At 41.9% G+C, this 19101-nt stretch overlaps 1 protein-coding gene across 4 annotated transcripts in view; it reads left to right on the forward strand.

The window, feature by feature from the left end:
• Positions 1–18640, forward strand: part of LOC142492471 (prostaglandin reductase 1-like) — a 34612-nt gene extending 15972 nt beyond the window's left edge. For all 4 annotated transcript variants that reach the window (XM_075595135.1, XM_075595117.1, XM_075595111.1 and 1 more), the window contains 7 exons: positions 5813–5872; positions 7014–7181; positions 9020–9137; positions 10981–11136; positions 12052–12157; positions 16145–16263; positions 17791–18640. In XM_075595135.1, coding sequence (XP_075451250.1) covers positions 5813–5872; positions 7014–7181; positions 9020–9137; positions 10981–11136; positions 12052–12157; positions 16145–16263; positions 17791–17904 — 841 coding nt within the window. In that variant the 3' untranslated portion in view covers positions 17905–18640. The remainder of the gene's footprint in view (positions 1–5812; positions 5873–7013; positions 7182–9019; positions 9138–10980; positions 11137–12051; positions 12158–16144; positions 16264–17790) is intronic.
• Positions 18641–19101: the final 461 nt, after the last annotated feature.

Raw genomic sequence — 19101 nt, forward strand, 5'->3', positions numbered from 1 at the left:
TCACTGGTCTATATAAGTATTGAAAAGCTTGTTTGTTCAAAAAAATTACACTATGATAAAAAGTCAGCCATTACTTTATTGTAACTACAACAATAACTAGTGAAAGAGAACGTCCCAAACTCTACAGTATAAATAAATATGTTATTTGTTTAAGTATGAATGAATGTACACTGAAACAACAAAATGGTATCAGTGTATGTATTGTTATCAACGTTGAAGTCATTAGTGATCAGGTTAGGTGTTAGGATGTTGCAAATAAATTATAAATCTGGGAAACTAAAACATCATTCTCAATCACATCATGTTAAAAACAGAAATGGAAGGATTAGTAATAGAGATTGGAAAACCTGAGAAATCAAAACCTTACATTCCAATAACAACACTCAAAATATTATTAGAAACAAAACCAAATACGAGGCTATTGCGCCATAACTTTAGTAACTCTTTAATAAGATAATGAATTGTCTTTTTTTTTTTAAAAATGGTTTGTCTTGAATTTTAAAATATTTGTGTATTTATTTGGCTATTCCTGCTCTCTCTGATAATAAACACGTGTATTTTATTGTAATTCTATAAAATAATAAATACATACACATTTTTTTAAATATTAGATGATGCAAAATCACAATCGAAAAAAATGGCTTTGGACAAAACCAAACCCCCCAAATCATTTACAACCAAAACCAGAATTGCCCATCTGTAATCAACAGTAATGTAAATACATCAACAACAAATAAAATCATAGAATAAATCACAGCTTCTTCTACTAAACCAGAACAAGTGAAATCTGGGTGCATTTTAGGTCAATTTAAGTCTAGTAGTCTAGCAGAAGTATGACAGCTGCATTTATATCACTGTTTATTTGCCCACTTAAGCGGATAGTCACTTTCTTCTGTGACTTGTGCAGATCCAATTCATTACATTGTGGTTCATCTTTTAAAGCAGCTGGAACTAAAAGTCATTCAGTTGGGTACATGCAATTTGACAGCTATAGCATGTTTCAGCATCTAAGCATGGCTTGATTCACATAATAATTTGGTTTGGGATCAAATCTTAGAAAGTTACTATTCCTGTATCTTACATTTGACAATCAACCTGCGGCTCACAGGTTAACATCATGCCAGATCAAACAATATAATTGACACACTAAAAAAAAGCAGCAGCAATAAGAGACATATAAAACACAGAATGAGAAATATACATAGAGTAGTATTGCTAGTGATGGAATGCAACAATCAGATCCACTAATCTTCAATCATTATACTCGCATAGATGTGCGTAAAAAGTGCATATCACACTCTAAACTCTGGTGTGTAGATGGGTTCCAGCACGGATACAGGTAATGTCTGGGGTTGAACGCTGTGAGGGTATTCTTTATAATAGAAAAGAGGGAGACACCATAGCACAGAATATATGAACTGATTGTTAATATATACAGTGTACTAGAGTTTAAAATAATCCTTCCAGGGTGGTCACTTACAATTAGTGTAATCTTTAGGGCATATAAAAAGTATAATAAAATAACAGAGAATGCTCGCTCAACCTGTAGGGTGCTCACCCAGGAAAACAAGCTTCCTAGAACGCTTGGTAAATGCACAACAACAGGGGAAGGGAAAGAAAGAATGAAATAATTCTTTTAGAAGGTGCACTCCTAAATATACCCAAATATAAACCGGTAGAGAGATAGATACTATACAAATGATCGTACCGGTAGAGGTGTCTCTTGGCACAAAATAAACCCTAGTCCTGACGTCTAACGATGGCCGAACAGATGTGTCATGGGTTAAATATGTTTAGAACAAATACCTTGACGTATGGGGTATTTGTAGGCTCGCAAAATATTAAATTAAAATAAACTTGAATACATCATGTGATAAATTCAATTAAATACACTCAAACTTTTAAAATCACTTCAAAAGAGAGGGTGACTGATTCATATATGCGACTAATTTAAACACTATGAATAGCGGATGTAAATGCTCCTGTGATCCAGGCTACAATGGCTGGATAACAATAGGACTGGTATCCATACTGTAGCTATTCTCCCTTGCAATATGAATTCAATGTGTATATATTGCTGTTTGTTATGTGAGAGCTATTCAAGGCAGGCTCTGTATGATTGAGAACCGCATTGTAAGCTGAAAAAATCTTCAAGGGAGAAATCCTTGATAGCAAGTATCTTAAAATCACTTTCAAATAGGTGGAGAACAGTTGTGAGAAGATGTGATCTAGTATGGTAATCCAAATTGCAACTCAAAGCAGATTGACAAAATTAACCAGCCGGCAGACCTGGCAAGGGTATACATAAAGCAGTCTTAATCTTAGTGAATGTTTTCACACAGCGCGTCCAGGGGCGATCAGACCCTGCTGCGCGGCACTGATTTCTTTCTTTCTCCTGTTCTGACCGGGTATACTGTAATATCTACTATAGGAAACAACAAAGGAAGAGGCCATAGCCGTTTAGAGCAAGAGGGTGAATAAGAATCGTATGCCGTGTGCTGCGCTATGTACAGGCGTCAGATTAATTCCCTCACCTATCTGGCTATTACTTATGTGAAGGTTTCTTCATCACAATATGACTATATTGTTAACATCTCTCTCTGTTCAGAGTCTATAAGGGCCACTACACCTACACTACAGAAGTTAACAGCTTCTGAGCAGAATAACTATGGGGCAATCAGAATCACCTATCTGTACTAATCCATGCACAGACTGCCTGATTCATACCCCTGTCAGACTTAGTATTTGGAGTTCATCTCCAAACAAGGGCAGAGTTCATCAACTTTTCTGCAGTTCTTTGCTCATTATACCAACAATGTACTACAGGCATACCCCGCATTAACATACGCAATGGGACCGGAGCATGTATGTAAAGCGAAAATGTACTTAAAGTGAAGCACTACCTTTTTCCCACTTATCGATGCATGTACTGTACTGCAATCGTCATATACGTGCATAACTGATGTAAATAACACATTCGTAACATGCTCTATAGTCTCCCCGCTTGCGCACAGCTTCGGTACAGGTAGGGAGCTGGTATTGCTGTTCAGGACGTGCTGACAGGCGCATGCGTGAGCTGCCGTTTGCCTATTGGGCGACATGTACTTACTCGCGAGTGTACTTAAAGTGAGTGTCCTTAAAGCGGGGTATGTCTGTACCTTGTTTAGTTATAGGATAGACAGCCTACCTTTTGAGTTATCAAAGTGATTTCAGCAAGATCAGTCTGCTATTAGCTAAGGTTAAGACTGCTTTATGTATACCCTTGCCAGGTCTGCCGACTGGTTAATTTTGTCAATCTGTTCTAGTTGCAATTTGGATTACCATACTAGATCACATCTTCCAACAACTGTTCTCCACCTATTTGAAAGTGATCGTAAGATACCTGCTATCAAGGATTTCTCCCTTGAAGATTTGTTTCAGCTTACAAAGCTGCAAATCGGTTCTTAATCATACAGAGCCTGCCTGGAATAGCTCTCACATAACAAACAGCAATATATACACATTGAATTCATATTGCAAGGGAGAATAGCTATGGATACCAGTCCTATTGTTATCCAGCCATTGTAGCCTGGATCACAGGAGCATTTACATCCGCTATTCATAGTGTTTAAATTAGTCGCATATATTAATTAGTCACCCTCTCTTTTGAAGTGATTATAAAAGTTTGAGTGTATTTAATTGAATTTATCACATAATGTATTAAAGTTTATTTTAATTTAATATTTTGCGAGCCTACAAATACCCCATACATCAAGATATTTGTTCTAAACATATTTAACCCATGACACATCTGTTCGGCCATTGTTAGACGTCAGGACTAGTGTTTATTTTGTACCAAGAGACACCTCTACCGGTACGATCATTTGTATAGTATCTATCTCTCTACCGGTTTATATTTGGGTATATTTAGGAGTGCACCTTCTAAAAGGATATTTCTTTCTTTCCCTTCCCCCCCCCCTGTTGTTGTGCATATAAAAAGTATTGTACAAAGGTGGAGCGACGGCGATCGCACCGCCCCTCCCGCGTGGATCAGAGGAACTCGTCGGCATTTGGCTGGAGCTGCTTCCTATTGCAGCCACCTGGAAAAATCAACCATTCTCCATGGAGTTCCTTCTTCCTCTGACCGGGTGTATCTCATTCACCTTTCCTCCTGGATTCTACGCGTTTCGCTCATCGAGACAAGCTTCATCAGGAATCCTAATACCCTACACAGCTAGGTGAAGGAGGTACACCCAGTCAGAGGAAGAAGGAACTCCACTGAGAGATGTTGCTGTTTCCAGGCAGCCGCAATAGGAAGCAGCTCCAGCCAAGTGCCAACGAGTTCCTCTGATCCACGCGGGAGGGGCGGTGAGATCGCCGTTGCTCCGTATTTGTATAATACTCTCTATATGCCCTTAAAGATTGCGCTAATTGTAAGTGCGCATCCCGGAAGGATTATTTTAAACTCTAATATATATAAAAATCTGTTCATATATTCTGTGCTATGGTGTCTTCCTCTTTTCCATTATAAAGAATACCCACACAGCGTTCAATGCCAGACATTACCTGTATCCGTGCTGGAACCCATCTACACACCAGAGTTTAGAGTGTGATATGCTCTATTTACTCACATCTATGTGAGTATAATGATTGAAGATTAGTGGATATATCAAGCATCCCGCTCCCTCATGCTGTTCTACTACCTGTAAGAAAATAAGAAGACTTTTTTTTCTGTCGGAGGTTGAGTGGGACGCTCGTTACATTTATTGTATATTTTTTGGTTTATTCAACTTATATTATTCACCTTTTATTCACAAAGTGCATTTAGACAGTTCACCACTGGGTGTCACCATTAGCACATTATTCAATTATATATATTTTTTTACACAATTTTCTATATTAATTCACTGTACTGTATACAAGCGCCAGTCCTGTTGTTTTTTGCAATAAGAGACATCACATGTATACATCCCATTGATATTGCATATATTGCACCAAGACATTTCTTCCCTAATTCATCCTATACCTTCCTCAAATTATTGGAACATTATTGGCGTTGGCACATGGATGATCAGAGAGGCAACAGTCCCATAACTCCCTTTCTTCAAGAAGTTGAAAAAGTAGCAAGTCAACTATAAAAGATCTATCCCTCTACACAGCCATTCACAAGCTGGGCAGAAAGTAACCCAGTACTGTACAGCAGTGTTTCCCAAATCCAGTCCTCAGGGAACCCCAACAGGTCAGCTCTTAAGGATATCTCTGCTCCAGCACAGATGGGTCAATCAATGGCTCAGTCATTTTGACTGAGCCACCTGTGCTGGAGCAGAGATATCCTTAAGACCTGACCTGTTGGGGTTCCCTGAGGACTGGAGTTGGGAAACACTGCAGTACAGGAAGCAGAGAGAGCGCATGCACAAAACTATACAGGCCTGGTTGGATTTGGAGACCTTTTTCTCATTGATTTTTGACTCCATAAATTTATGACAAGTATAGATATATTTTTCTTTACTTTTACATATAGACATTTGTCTTTTTTCTCGAAACTTCCAATTGAATAATGTGTAATATTTCAGCTTTAACTTAGGAACCCTGCCCTATTGCTGGGAAACTGCAATAAAGAAGACAAAAGAAGGGAAAGCCAACATATGTCCTATGTACTCTAGGATGCATGGGACTAATAATAGCATTACTGTGTATATTATACTACCATCTACTTCTACCTAGTGTTTTCCCTCTCGTTGTGTTCTATGTGCAGAGATGACATGCAGAATACTTGAATATACAGAATAAATGTAGGAATAAAATGGTTTACTTTCCGTATCTGTTTTACTAGGCCTTACAGTAAGCGTATGATGAAGGAAGGGGACATCATGATGGGAACTCAGGTTGCCAGGTATTGTTAAACTTTTTGTTAGTTGTTTATTTCCCAGAAGTGATGTTAAGCTCAGTGCACATGAACATTGCAGGAGCCATTAATTAAAGTCGCCTCACTGCCAAACTGGGGTAAAAATACTGTGACACATTTATCAGGGAAATGCGTTCCCAGACAAAGCAATTACATTTTTCTTTGATAAATACTGTAGGTTACAGTGTTTTTCCATCAGTTTTACCCCACTTTTCAACAGGAGACTCTGATACATAACCATCTTCATTTCTCTATAGCCATACCTGGTAACTAGCTGCAGTACAACAGTGTGATAACGCTACTGACCTATTTAGTGATATTCCTATTTGCTGGTCTGTGCGCAACTTGATGTAATAGAGTAAAATCTGAAGGCCAGATGGGCCTATTATCACACCGTTGACCTGGAGTTAATTGGAAGGTATGGGTTAACTTCTGTAGTTTTGTTACATCATCTATTAAGAACGATCGTATTGGTGCTTTAAATTGTATCGCAACCTGCGATGAGTTTACAGGGTAAATAAAGCTACTAGAATATTGTATGCTTCTGTGAATCACAATGGCAAGCTATTAATAATATATTCAACTTTCAGGCATCTACTAAGTTATTTAATTGGTAACCCCTTTCATGTCCTTGAACTCCATTCTTGGTGTTGCTCCATTCATAATAAGAATTTTAATCAGTTAGTGTTAGGACCTGCTAATGGTCATGCCTTGATGTGGCTAGCAGGCTTGTAACGCATTAGCCAAAGGGTTTAACTAAATGACCATTTTTCAAGAGATATATAGGTATTTCATTGTGTATTATTGTCATATTGGATGTAGCTTTGGGCTTCTTTGTTTTTTGTTGTATACATTTATATAATGTGGTATTTTTTGGGTTCCCTAGCGCTTGCTGGGTATCTGTGCATTATTATGACAATGCATATCTATGATTACATTATGATTATAAGATGACATTCTAATCATATTTTTTTAGATCCTGACCCTTTGTAAAAATAGTTGAAAAGTACTGCTAAGCAGTTTCCTTTTTGTCAAGGAATAATCTTTGTTCATTAGAATATTATACTATTGAATACAGATACTAACTTTTGCAATAGTTTCCTTAAATAACACTATCTTTCCCCTACAGGGTGTTAGAAAGTAAAAACTCCGTTTTTCCAGTTGGCAGTTTTGCTGTTTCTAATGCTGGCTGGACCACTTACTCCATTTCTAATGGTAAAGACATAACCCCATTGCTTCCCAACTGGCCTGACAACATCCCCAAATCACTGGCACTTGGGACCATAGGAATGCCTGGGTGAGTCGCTAAAATTCTAATCATGCACAGCAAAGTAGATACAGTTAATCCTGCACCATTAGACCACTAATACAGTAAGATAACATTCATTCATGTTGCTGTTGAACAATTGAACCTATCATGGTTGCATTCATGTGCATGTCTAGCATGTTTCTTTTATTAATTTGACTGTCAGGGTTATTTTTGTAAGTCAATGGCCCCGATTCTAGTGATGTATAATAAAATATGTTTGGTATACCTGAGTGCTTTCCTGGGCTCTTTCTCTTTTGCATATTTTATTTAGATATAGATTTATTCAGGAAAATCCCCCTTTAAGGATTTCAGTTTCTTCCGATTCAAATATAGAGAAAAACCAATGACTAAATGAACTGCTGTTGACAGCAAAATGAGCTGTGGGTTGCTCTGAGTTCTAGCACAGACAGGATACCAATATTGTACAATCATTTCCCAAAGTTTGTTGCAACACGTTCAACACAAATATTGCCTCACTCACTAAAATGCGTTAAAGCTAGCTAACCTGTAGTTTAGTGAGTGTGGCTAAAGATGATTAGAAACAAGAATATGCTGCATATTACAACATGTATCAAGAACGTTTCTTGGCCCAATAAAAAGTATTTGCGCAACCTGGAAAAACAATACGGCAGTGTCCTGGGGGGGGGGAGGGGGGGTTGTAACAACGGCATAATTAAATAGCTGGCACGTATATTTACAATAGGGGTGATGTATCAAGGCAAATTTGGTGCAAAATGTAAGCAAATTGCATTCTTTTCATATTGCATCTCTTTGCGTCAATGTATCTAGGTCTTTGCTCCACGTTTTGGGCTATATGCCTCGCCTTCCAAATTGGGGAATGACGATAGTAGGAGTTAGGGAGGAGTTACAGGACGCACACATTATAATGAGATGTAGCAAACTCTGCGTCTTCCTGTGGTACTTTTTTGTCATGTATTTCCAGGTACTAAAAAGCGCCAGGTCTGAGGAGACGTAAACTTTTTAGGCTAACAATTTGCATCACATTTAAGAAAAACTCCCTTACATTTGACGCAAACGCAAGCAGAAAATGGAGCAATGCGTCAAAACAAAACTTCTATTTGCACTTTCTTCATATGGTTATAGCTCACCCAATGACTATCTAAATGACAAATGCAAACTTGAGGGGTTTACAAGATGGCGGTGGGAAGTGAAGAACGGGAGGTCACTTTAATGAGCCATAAGGTCTCTTCCAGGACCTAAGGATGCTTTATGGAATAGTGCTGATTAGTAAATATGAATCATTGGGGCATATGCCAAAAGTGGAACAACTCTAAGGCAAAACAATTGCACGATATGTATCAAAGAAAACAAAATACTAATGATTTCAATGGGAAATTCTTTGAAGCAATGCTCTGTGGATACAATGTTTTGTGCCAGAACTACAGCAATTTTACCTTGATGAATAAGCCCCATAATGTCCACACAAGGCTGAGCTTATACAGCCGTAGACGCGACCGATGACGTCACCCGTCGCCATTGCGACGAGTTGTATTTGGAAATTTAGGCGACGTAGCTGGATGACGTCATAAAGGGGGAGGGCAGAGGCACGGAGAAGCTCCCGATTGGCCGCAAGGGGAGACCATCGCCAAAAAAAATCAAATATCGGTGACTGCCAGATTTCTGGTAGCACTGTCGCTCCGTCACTTTGTCGGCATCGCGTGCACTATAAGCGCACGCAAAGGCGACAATGCATTTATTTTGCAGAGACGACGCGTCGCCGGCACTATAAGTGCATCCTAAGGATGTCAGCATCTGGATAGCACACGCATGGAGGCTGATTCATTTTGCTGTCTCATTTCCTACAGTTTAACAGCATACTTTGGCCTGCGAGAGGTCTGCTGTGCAAAAAAAGGTGAAACTGTTCTGGTCAATGGCGCTGCTGGTGCTGTTGGATCATTAGTTGGCCAGATTGCAAAAATTATGGTGAGTACTGCGTAGTCATTGCTATAATAGTGTTTAATACAATATCTTGTAGTTCAAGACCAAGTATATACGATTTTAACCAGCGACATACTTAGGGATTATATGGCAGGTGTTACTTTTTTTCAGTTTTTTTTTATATAAATTTCACATCTCTGCACAAAAAGGAGCACACTTGAGATACCTGGGATATATGCTCATTTAACTCATTTAAATATATTTTGCATATCCTTATTACCATATATCCCAGGTATCTCAGGTCTATCCATTGGTGGAATTACATCTTTGCTGCCCGTAGGCACTTGCCTTTTTGCCGCATGAACCTCCTCCTCTTGCAGTGTCCCTTCGCATTTCCATGCGACATAATGTTGTCATGGTAATGCGTCACCATGTGACATTGTGGCGTCATTTGATGTTGTGACGCTGCAGAAGAGGGCAATGCTGCAGGAGAAGCTAACAGACCTTTACAGAGGCCCCCTGCTGCCCCCCAGTAATCAGTTTAATTGTTGTAGGGAGGAGAGGGGGGCCTCTGTTGCCACAGCACCACCCCTCGGCCCCCCTCCCCATCAGCACAATCTCCCCGCCCACTCCCCCGCAACACCGGCCCCCCACCCACTCCCCCGCAACACCAGCCCCCCACCCACTCCCCCGCAACACCAGCCCCCCACCCACTCCCCCGCAGCACCATCCCCCCACCCACTCCCCCGCAGCACAAGCCCCCCACCCACTGCCCTGCAACACCAACACCCCACCCACTCCCCCGCAGCACCAGCCCCACACCCACTGCCCCGCAACACCAGCCCCCCACCCACTCCCCCGCAGCACCAGCCCCCCACCCACTCCCCCGCAGCACCAGCCCCCCACCCACTGCCCCGCAACACCATCCCCCCACCCACTCCCCCGCAGCACAAGCCCCCCACCCACTCCCCTGCAGCACAAGCCCCCCGCAACACGTGATTATTTTTAAAGAATTAAAAAAGGGGAAAAAAACAGGAAATTTGCTGCTCCCAAATTCTGCCGCTCTAGGCCCGGGCCTATCAGGTATATTGGGAAATCTGCCACTGGGTCTGTCTCCTCTTTGTGCACAGATGTCTCTCCGTGTGTTGTATAAAGGTGTGTTCGGGGAGGTATACACAGCACGCGGGACTGTAATGAAGATGAGTATAACGCCACCTTCAGGTAACATATACTTCATGCAAGTCATGTTATTTGAAGCTAACGTGAGGCAGCGCTAATGTAACATGATGTTAAGCCTACGTTCATGGGACAACTAATGGCTGTCGTTTTTGCATATAGATTAGCTTTGTGGATTGGCCATGAAATCTATCAACGCAAAAGTGAAGCAAATAATTGTTAAAAATTCTGCACCATGCAAGTCAAAGGAATAAATTCAAGTGAGAGCAATAGGATTTTTTCCAGAATATATTTGGAGCAATTGTTTCCCGCAGAAATGCACCACTGTTGCCTTTATACATAGACCCCAAAATGTACAACAGGCTGCTTTTGTTGGGGTCTAATTTGGGGTTTACAGTGTCTTTAAATTTGCTTTGTAAAAATGTTCCTGTTTTTTTTCCCCATTACATTTAGTGTTTTTCGCAATTATTTCACAAAAATTCACATTGCTTTGAATTTCTGACGATTTCCCCAGAATAACGCCACTTTTTTGCTAGCAAGTTAGTGCATTTTTTTTTTCAAATGTAGTTTTGGTTCAGGAATTTCAGCACAATGTAAGCGCATATTCTATTAATACTGTATACTAGCAGTACATTAAGATCCTACAGTGCTTCATCAATTCTGAGATTAATTTCTCTTTTGTCATTATAATGTCCTCCTGTCGTCCCTTCAGGGCTGCAAGGTGGTTGGCTCTGCGGGCTCGGACGATAAGGTTGCGTATTTGAAGGAAATTGGTTTTGACGAAGCCTTCAACTACAAGACCGTGAGCTCTTTGGAAGAAGCCCTGAAAAAAGCCTCCCCGGATGGTTACGATTGCTACTTTGAGAATGTACGTTCACATGGGAGGCAAGAAAACGTGACGCATGTGCACATATAATCTCGCTGAGCAGAAATGATCTACATAGAGGAGGTGGAGCGGAGGCTTTAAGGATGAAAGAAAAGACTACTCTCTGCATAGTTTTAAAAAATGCTCTGATTTTGTAGTTAACATTGACTCAAAATAATTACCTCTTGCCTGAACTTCACTTGAATACTGTTACATTTGCAGGACTTTTTTAAGAATACTTGTACAACTTCCTCGATATGTATGAAAGTTGATCTAGAAAGGAAGGAGCACTGACGGAGTTGGCATTACTGCCACGGTTACACACAAGGACATAGATAAAGCATATGTAGCACATCAATAAGGAAGGTTGAGAAAAGGTCCAGGTTGGGACCGGAACGCCGGCCGGTTTTAATAATGAATACACCTTTATACACGTCCACGCGAGTGCTCTCAACCTTTCTTATTGATATGTATGAGAGTTGACAGCTTTTCATTGACTAGTGAAGACCCACATGTGTTAGTGAAAGATTTGATGAATTTGTGACTTATTTTTCGACGTTTTGAGAAAACGTTGACGAAGAGAACTGAGGTTCATTCACACATCATTACCTCTCGCGGTACCTTTCACTTTCTGCTGTCAGAGCCTTTTCCATCAACAACACCTTCACAGAGATATCACCTTAGAAGACCTGAAATCAATTAAGTTCGGGTGCCCTGGACCAATACATTTTTTTTAAAAGTACTCAATTTTACCAATGAGGCTCTATGAAAGTTTATATGACTTCTTATGCTAAAAATGGACTGACTCCAAATACTTAAGACGCAAACACAATAAATGTGATTTGACATGTCTGCTCTGCCTGAAAGAACAGGGGAGCCTCAAAAAGTGGTTAATTTTACTAGTATATTTTTGTGCAGGTCGGAGGACAATTTGCAGATGTAGCTATGCTTCAGATGAGAAAATATGGCAGGATTGCTGTGTGTGGGGCCATTGCTCTGTACAATGATTCAGTGCCTAAAAAAGGTAATATCTTTATTATATAGCCAGGTCCCCTCCGGTCCCCCTGTCTCATGTTCCCCTTCCTTACCTCCGAGGCTGTGGGGGGTGTGCGGGGGGGGGGTGCGGGGGTGACGGGCTCGCCGGCGGTTCCTTTCACAGGGCGCCGCCATGTTGAGGTGCGCGCGCATCATGAAGGTTGCGGCGGCCATTGTTGAGTCGCGCATGCGCAGTGTGGTTAGTGCACGCGGTGGCAATACAGCAGAAGATCCCCGGGGACTACAACTCCCATGCTGCTTAGGGAGATGGCACCATGTGACCCACGACAGCCAATGGGACGGCTGTTTCCCCTGGAAGGGAAAGAGAGACATATTGCATGCTAGGAGTGCAGAGGTCAGTCAAGATCTGGACAGAGAGGGTGCAGGTAGTGTCCAGGGAGCAGTGCTCCTTTGGACTAGGCCAGAATTTCCCGAAAGGTCCCAGATAGTTTCCTGAGTCCCAGTAGTCACTGTGAGCATTGTGTACTGTAGGGAAAGGCCTCAGATAGGGACCTTTTCACTGTAGTAATTGTGTGAGATATGCTGCAGGACATTGCATGAAGAGAAGTGCAGCCTGTTGCACGGGAGCCTACCAAGACTCCTTGATAGAGACTATTTACAGGGGTACAGTCCCACGGGAAGCCCCTCCAGAGGCATCTGCCTAAAGATCCACCCGGAAGAGGAGCAGCAGCATATTGCGGCACGGAACCATGTCATTGATCGACGGAATTCTATTGTTTGTCCTGGTCTGGACTGAGACCAGGGAGGTATTAGCATGTGAACCAACGGGCCCCAACACATCAGGGAAGCGCGCTATCCCACACACACTCTTTGAGGGAGGGAATAGCTGGTGGATACTCAGGAGTTAAGTGCCCAGGCACTCCAGTACTTTGGCAGTTATTACCTGGGGTTGATATTGTGGGGTGAAACCTTGCGGGGCTGTGTTATGTGGATGGTGCATAATCTGTGTATAGTAAATGCTGTTATTATATACTGGTGTGTATTTATTGTGTGTGTTGGTTCCAGTGAGGGGCTTCTCCCACCACGTTGGGACCCCTCGCCGGTGGAGGCCCTGCACCCAGGCAATGAACATACCTCAGGCTCCCAGTGGCGGAGGCTTAGGTCTCTTGTTAGCTGAACAGGTGACAGCAGCACAGGTAGTTTGTGTATATATATATATATCCCTTGTACCCTCTGGGTACTGAAACTACCTGTGCTGCTGTCACCTGTTCAGCTAACAAGAGACCTAAGCCTCCGCCACTGGGAGCCTGAGGTATGTTCATATATATATATATATTCCCTCCAGTGGTACTATATGACAACTGGGTTCCAAGTGACACCTTTTGGCGCCAGAAGACACCTCATGGGCCAATCACTTGAATAACAATTGCGGTCGGTTGGATAAGCACTGACAATTTTGGCACACAGCATATAAATTTAATTGGAGAGCTGCAGAGAGCCAAAGTGGCTGCTGCCGTCAGTCGCTACTTCAAGTAAGCGCCACAACATTTCGGGCTCCTGATGAAGAGATCACTCTGCAATGCTGTGCCCCTTACTTGTCGTATTGCACTTCCCCTTTGTGTGATATTATGGCTGTTCAATGTCTAAAATAAAATAACTTTTGAAGTACCATATTTCCTCGATTGTAAGATGCCATCGATTGTAAGACGTACCATCGATTTGGCCCTTACAATTGAGGAAAATTACTTTTTCACTTACCATGTTTCAGGAGAGGTCTCATGTCAGCGGAGGACGAAGCGGGTGGCGGTGGCGGCAGGAGAGGTCCCATGTCTGCAGATGGTTGAAGATGGACAGTGGTCGGGAATGCGGCGGGAGTGTGGCAGGTTTGCAGTGGCAGGATAGGTCCCAAGTCTGCAGGTGAATGAAGATAAGACGACAGCGAGCGGGCATGCGGTGGTACTGGCAGGAGATCATTATAACAGGAGCAGAGCGGCATAGGGGAACTGGTGGGGAGGAGCACACTGTAACCGGAAGTCAGACACCGGTCAACGTCCGGTATTACAGTCTACACCTCCCAAGCCTTTCCCGTATGCCGCTCTGCTCCTGCTCAGCTCTCCTGCTATTATGATCTCCTGCCGCCACCGCACGCCCGCCTGCTGTCTTCTTATCTTCATTCAGCTGCAGACTTGGGACCTGGCTTGCCGCCGCACTCCCGCCCGGTGACCATCTTCAACCATCTGCAGACTTGGGACCTCTCATGCCGCCAACGCCCGATTCGTCCTCTGCTGACATGGGACCTCTCCTGAAATAGGGTAAGTGAAAAGAGTGGGTTAGTACTGTAGACACTTTTTTTAACTTACATTTTTTAATACATCGATTCTAAGACGCACCCTGATTTTAGACATGTGAAAATCAGAAAAAAGGAGCGTCTTAGAATCGAGGAAATAGGGTGAAAGAAGACGAGTGCCGGTAGCTACACTTGCTTGGAGTCAATCACTTGAATGGACCATAAGGTGTCTGGAAGATGTCTTATGGCAGGGATGCAAACTCCAGTTCTCAAGTACCCCCAACAGGCCAGGTTTTTGAGGATATCCCTGCTTCAGCACTGTGACTGAGCCTCTGATTGAGCCACCTGAGCTGAAGCAGGGATATCCTGAAAACCTGGCCTGTTGGGGGGGGGGTGGCTTGAGGACTGGAGCAGAGCACCCCTTTCTTATGGAGTAGTATAATTTAGTCAATGTGACCCTGGATATGTTTTAACTCCTCCATGAAAGGAATTACATGTTGTTTCTTAGTAAGTCGAGACTCACTGCAAATTGCCATTTTAATAGCTCTCTCATGCACTGCTAAAATGACTGTGCTCTAACAATGTGCACTTTGATCTGCTACAAGTATTTCCCATTGCTTTAGTGTCAAATGACAGAAACTTGCTAGCAACGCTTATTACATTTCATGCTGATCTGAAAGCTACTGTTGGTAGATCTAAAGCTCTAGCCCCAATTAATTTTGAATTTTTTTATTATCTTCACATTTCAATGTATAATCCTATGTATTTTGTTTTGTTTTGGAGAAATACTGAAGCAAAACCGAATTATTATTTTATTTTGTCCTGATTGCTGCAGCATTCTTACATTAGCAAGATACGGGCCCCTTGGCTTATTCCTAATGAAGGCTGTGTCTAATGTATTTTATATCTTGCTATATTTGTTTTAATGCTTTTTACAGTAAGTCCTTGGGAGTCCAGATCTGCAAAGCTGGTGAACATATAAAATTGTGCATGTTAAATTATGAAGCTGCTCTTAAAAAATGATAGAAAATATGATGCTCAAATGTACAGTGGTACATAGAACTAAGGTTTTTTTTAAGGGTCCTTAGGCCTAGGTATTGTGTTTTATGCAGAACTGAAAGGGAAAAGCAATGGTACTAAATGCAGAAGTCATTCATTTAATTGTTATGGCTTCTTTTTGAGCTTTTAAGACCTTACAAGTGCCTTCATGTGTGCATCTGAAGCTGTGGTGTAATACAGGCATACCCCGGTTTAAGGACACTCACTTTAAGTACACTCGCAAATAAGAACATATCGCTCAATAGGCAAACGGCAGCTCACGCATGCGCCTGTCAGTACGTCCTGAACAGCAATACCGGCTCACTTCTTGTACCGAAGCTGTGAGCAAGCGGTGAAACTATAGAGCCTGTTTCACATGTGTTATTTACATCAGTTATGCACGTATATGACAATTGCAGTACAGTACATGCATCGATTAGTGGGAAAAAGGTAGTGCTTCACTTTAAGTACATTTTCGCTTTACATACATGCTCCGGTCCCATTGCGTACGTTAATGCGGGGTATGCCTGTATCTTGGAAACTCATGTACAGTACTGTAGAGCCAAATGTATGAATAAGTAATTTGTCGGTCTTGTAAAAAGGTCCTATACAAGGTATCACAACTTGCTGTAAATCCACAGTATACTTGCTTTAAATAATTGCTAACATGGTGTCTTACTGTCTCCACAGGAGAATATGTTCACCTCCCCTTAATATATCAAGAGCTACGCATGGAAGGATTCACAGTGCAGCGTTGGCTGAACAGATACAACGAAGGCCTAGAAAAGCTAATGCAGTGGGTTGTCGAGGTATATATGTCAAGGTTTCGCTCCTATGATCATTGTGCTGGGAGAGAGAGTAGTTATTTATGGAGAGATCAATGAATGCTAGGGGTGCACTTAGACTTTCAGAAAACAGGACAGCGTTAGAAAGGGAATTCAAAATGCATGGACAGTTGAAAAGAATACAGTGGGGGGAAAAAGATAGATATTAGAATGGTTTTACTATAAGTGGAGTATTGGTCAGACAATGTTCCTTATTGAATAATAATGTGGGATCCTTTTTTTAGATACAAAACTAAGAATAAAACAGCACATACTGGGGTGGGGGTTCATTAGCTGCAGAAAAAGAAAATCCTCAGAATTAACAGCTCATCCGGATAAAAAAAAATTGAGCTGAGGAACTTCAGAATTACAGTGTTTATTAATGTATTTAAAACTGTTTCTGCTGCACTATTCCCCATGAAACTCAGTACTAGAGCGCATGTAGGAACTTAAGCTAAGTCCCCACTGGCGCTGAGCGCGCTCATGATGGAGAGCGCTCCAAGCATGAGCGCCGGGTGTCCTCCAATTACACAAGGGAGGTGGGGGGGGGCGGCATTGCGGGCCAGCTGAGCTCACGGGGAAGTATGGGTTTTTTGTTTATGTAAGTGCCGATCGTGGCTGTGTGTGTGCACGCGCACGAGCACCGCGCGCACTGCGTGAGCGGGGACTTACATATATCTATATATGTAATTACCCGCCGCCAGCGACACCCGATCAGCGCTAGCGGGGACTTAGCCTTCTGGAGGACACCCATACTAGACCTACAACCGGGACCTACCGAACGAAATCATATAAGGAAACAACGAGGAAGACCAACAAAGGGCTGTAACCATGAACAGGAGCAGGAAAGCTGGCTGCCGGGTTATCAGGGTCTATTTGCAATGTTTTGTATGAAAAGGAAGGTTTTTAATTCCTTTCTGAATGGAAATAAAGCTTTGTGATTTCTTAAAGCTGCAGAGGATCAGCAAATTCCAGCAAATTCCACAGTCTTGGGGTGATTTTTGACAAAACAGGACTTAACACTGCATTATTAAGCGTTAAAAATACCCGTTAAGTCATAACGTGACGGTAATGCGCTTAATGGAGCTCTGGATATGGGCCTAAACCGGCACCTTCTAAGGAATTGTATTTAACAGTGGAGAAAAATCCTCAGAATTAGATAGGAAGCTACAGATTTCTTTAATTGCAGAAAAAAAATGTTTTTTTGGGGGGCCCACTGAGTGGTCACTGGTAATGTTTGACTTTTTAAATTAATATTGCACACTGACAGGTTATTCAATTTAACTTTAAAACTAATTATTAACTTGTACCTATATCACTGAGCAATACAATGATATAAATCTTGAGCAGAATATCACTGTACCCCTTGGTCCAGGTAATATAAACAATCATTAATTATACTAATTTAAAAAAATGGGCTGTGCAATTGCAGACTGCTGCGTTAACCTGACACTTCTTTCCCTCAACCTGCACTACACAGATTAATATATACATCCTTTTGTCATTATGCAGGGGAAGTTGAAGTACACCGAGCACATCACTAAAGGATTTGACAATATACCATCTGGTTTTATTGGGATGCTTAAGGGAGATAATATTGGAAAAGCCATCATAACCGCTAAATGAAGGAGTCGCCGCTTTAACTATGTTCTGATCCATATTGTGTGAAAAATTAAAGTGTTTGCAGAATAATTTCTGCATTTGTATGACTTACAGCAGGGTGCGCAAACGTTTTCCTCTGCCTGCTCTCCCCCTCTGCTCGCGCTACCCCCCCCCCCCCCGCCCCTCCTTACCTTGTCTCCGGCATCAGATGATGCTGCGGGTCATGTGCAATGTGATGTCACGTGACCTTGCAGTGTCATTTGATGCTGCATTGCCATGGTGACGTGTCGCCAGAAGCCATCGGAGACCAATTAAGGGAAGTTAAAGAGGCCTTGCGCACTCCCCCGGCATTTAATTGAAATGCTTTGGGGAAGAGCGCGGAGCCCCTCCCCCTGAAGATCTCACGCCCCCTGTTTGCGCACCCCTGACTTACAGTATGTTATTGGTCTTTTTTTGCTCTTGTCAATAATACTGAGCACATACAGTAATTACTTATGACGAAGCTGCCAAATCCATTTGGTCATTTAATAATAACTAAATAAATTGGAAAGAGTTGTGGAGAAAACCAGTTTTATCAATCTGGAATGTTGTTTTAAATTAGTATAGTTACCTAATACATTACGCATCAGTTTTATATCATGTTCAAAAATTACCAAGTATAATGTATTTATCATTTTGTTGTGTGCACAGACCACAGTTTAGATAAAACAAGTTTTTTATTTCTTAGAACATTTTCAAGAGAAATAAATGTCAATCACTTGTTGAGTCTATTATTCTCTTTATTCTGCGTGAATTTCTGCCTTCTTGTAATACAACACAAATTAGAAGTTGAGCAATCTCATTTTAATGCCACAATAGGGGACATTTGTAAAACAAATTAAAATTCACTTTCGTTTGATAGCTGTTAAAATACAATGTTTTATACTGCAATTTAAAAATGTTTATTTGTAATACACCACGACTCTATGGCCTAAATTGAATAGGCAGTGAAGCTGGTTCTCCTGTCAGGAAGGACTCTGGGGGAAATTCGTTGGCAGGTAACGCACTTGATCCGGCCTTTCTCCAGCAGTTTTGAGGTTCCTCTAGTTCTCCCGCTCTGGCAGACAGCAGAAAATGGGTCCCCCGGACTACAAACCTGGCTGGGGGGTCACCAATAGGAAGCTGCGATGTAATCTCCCAGACGGTGTTAACCAAATCGAAATGATTCACTGGTACGTTATA

This window comes from Ascaphus truei, chromosome 1, assembly GCF_040206685.1.
Source record: "Ascaphus truei isolate aAscTru1 chromosome 1, aAscTru1.hap1, whole genome shotgun sequence".
NCBI lineage: Eukaryota > Metazoa > Chordata > Amphibia > Anura > Ascaphidae > Ascaphus > Ascaphus truei.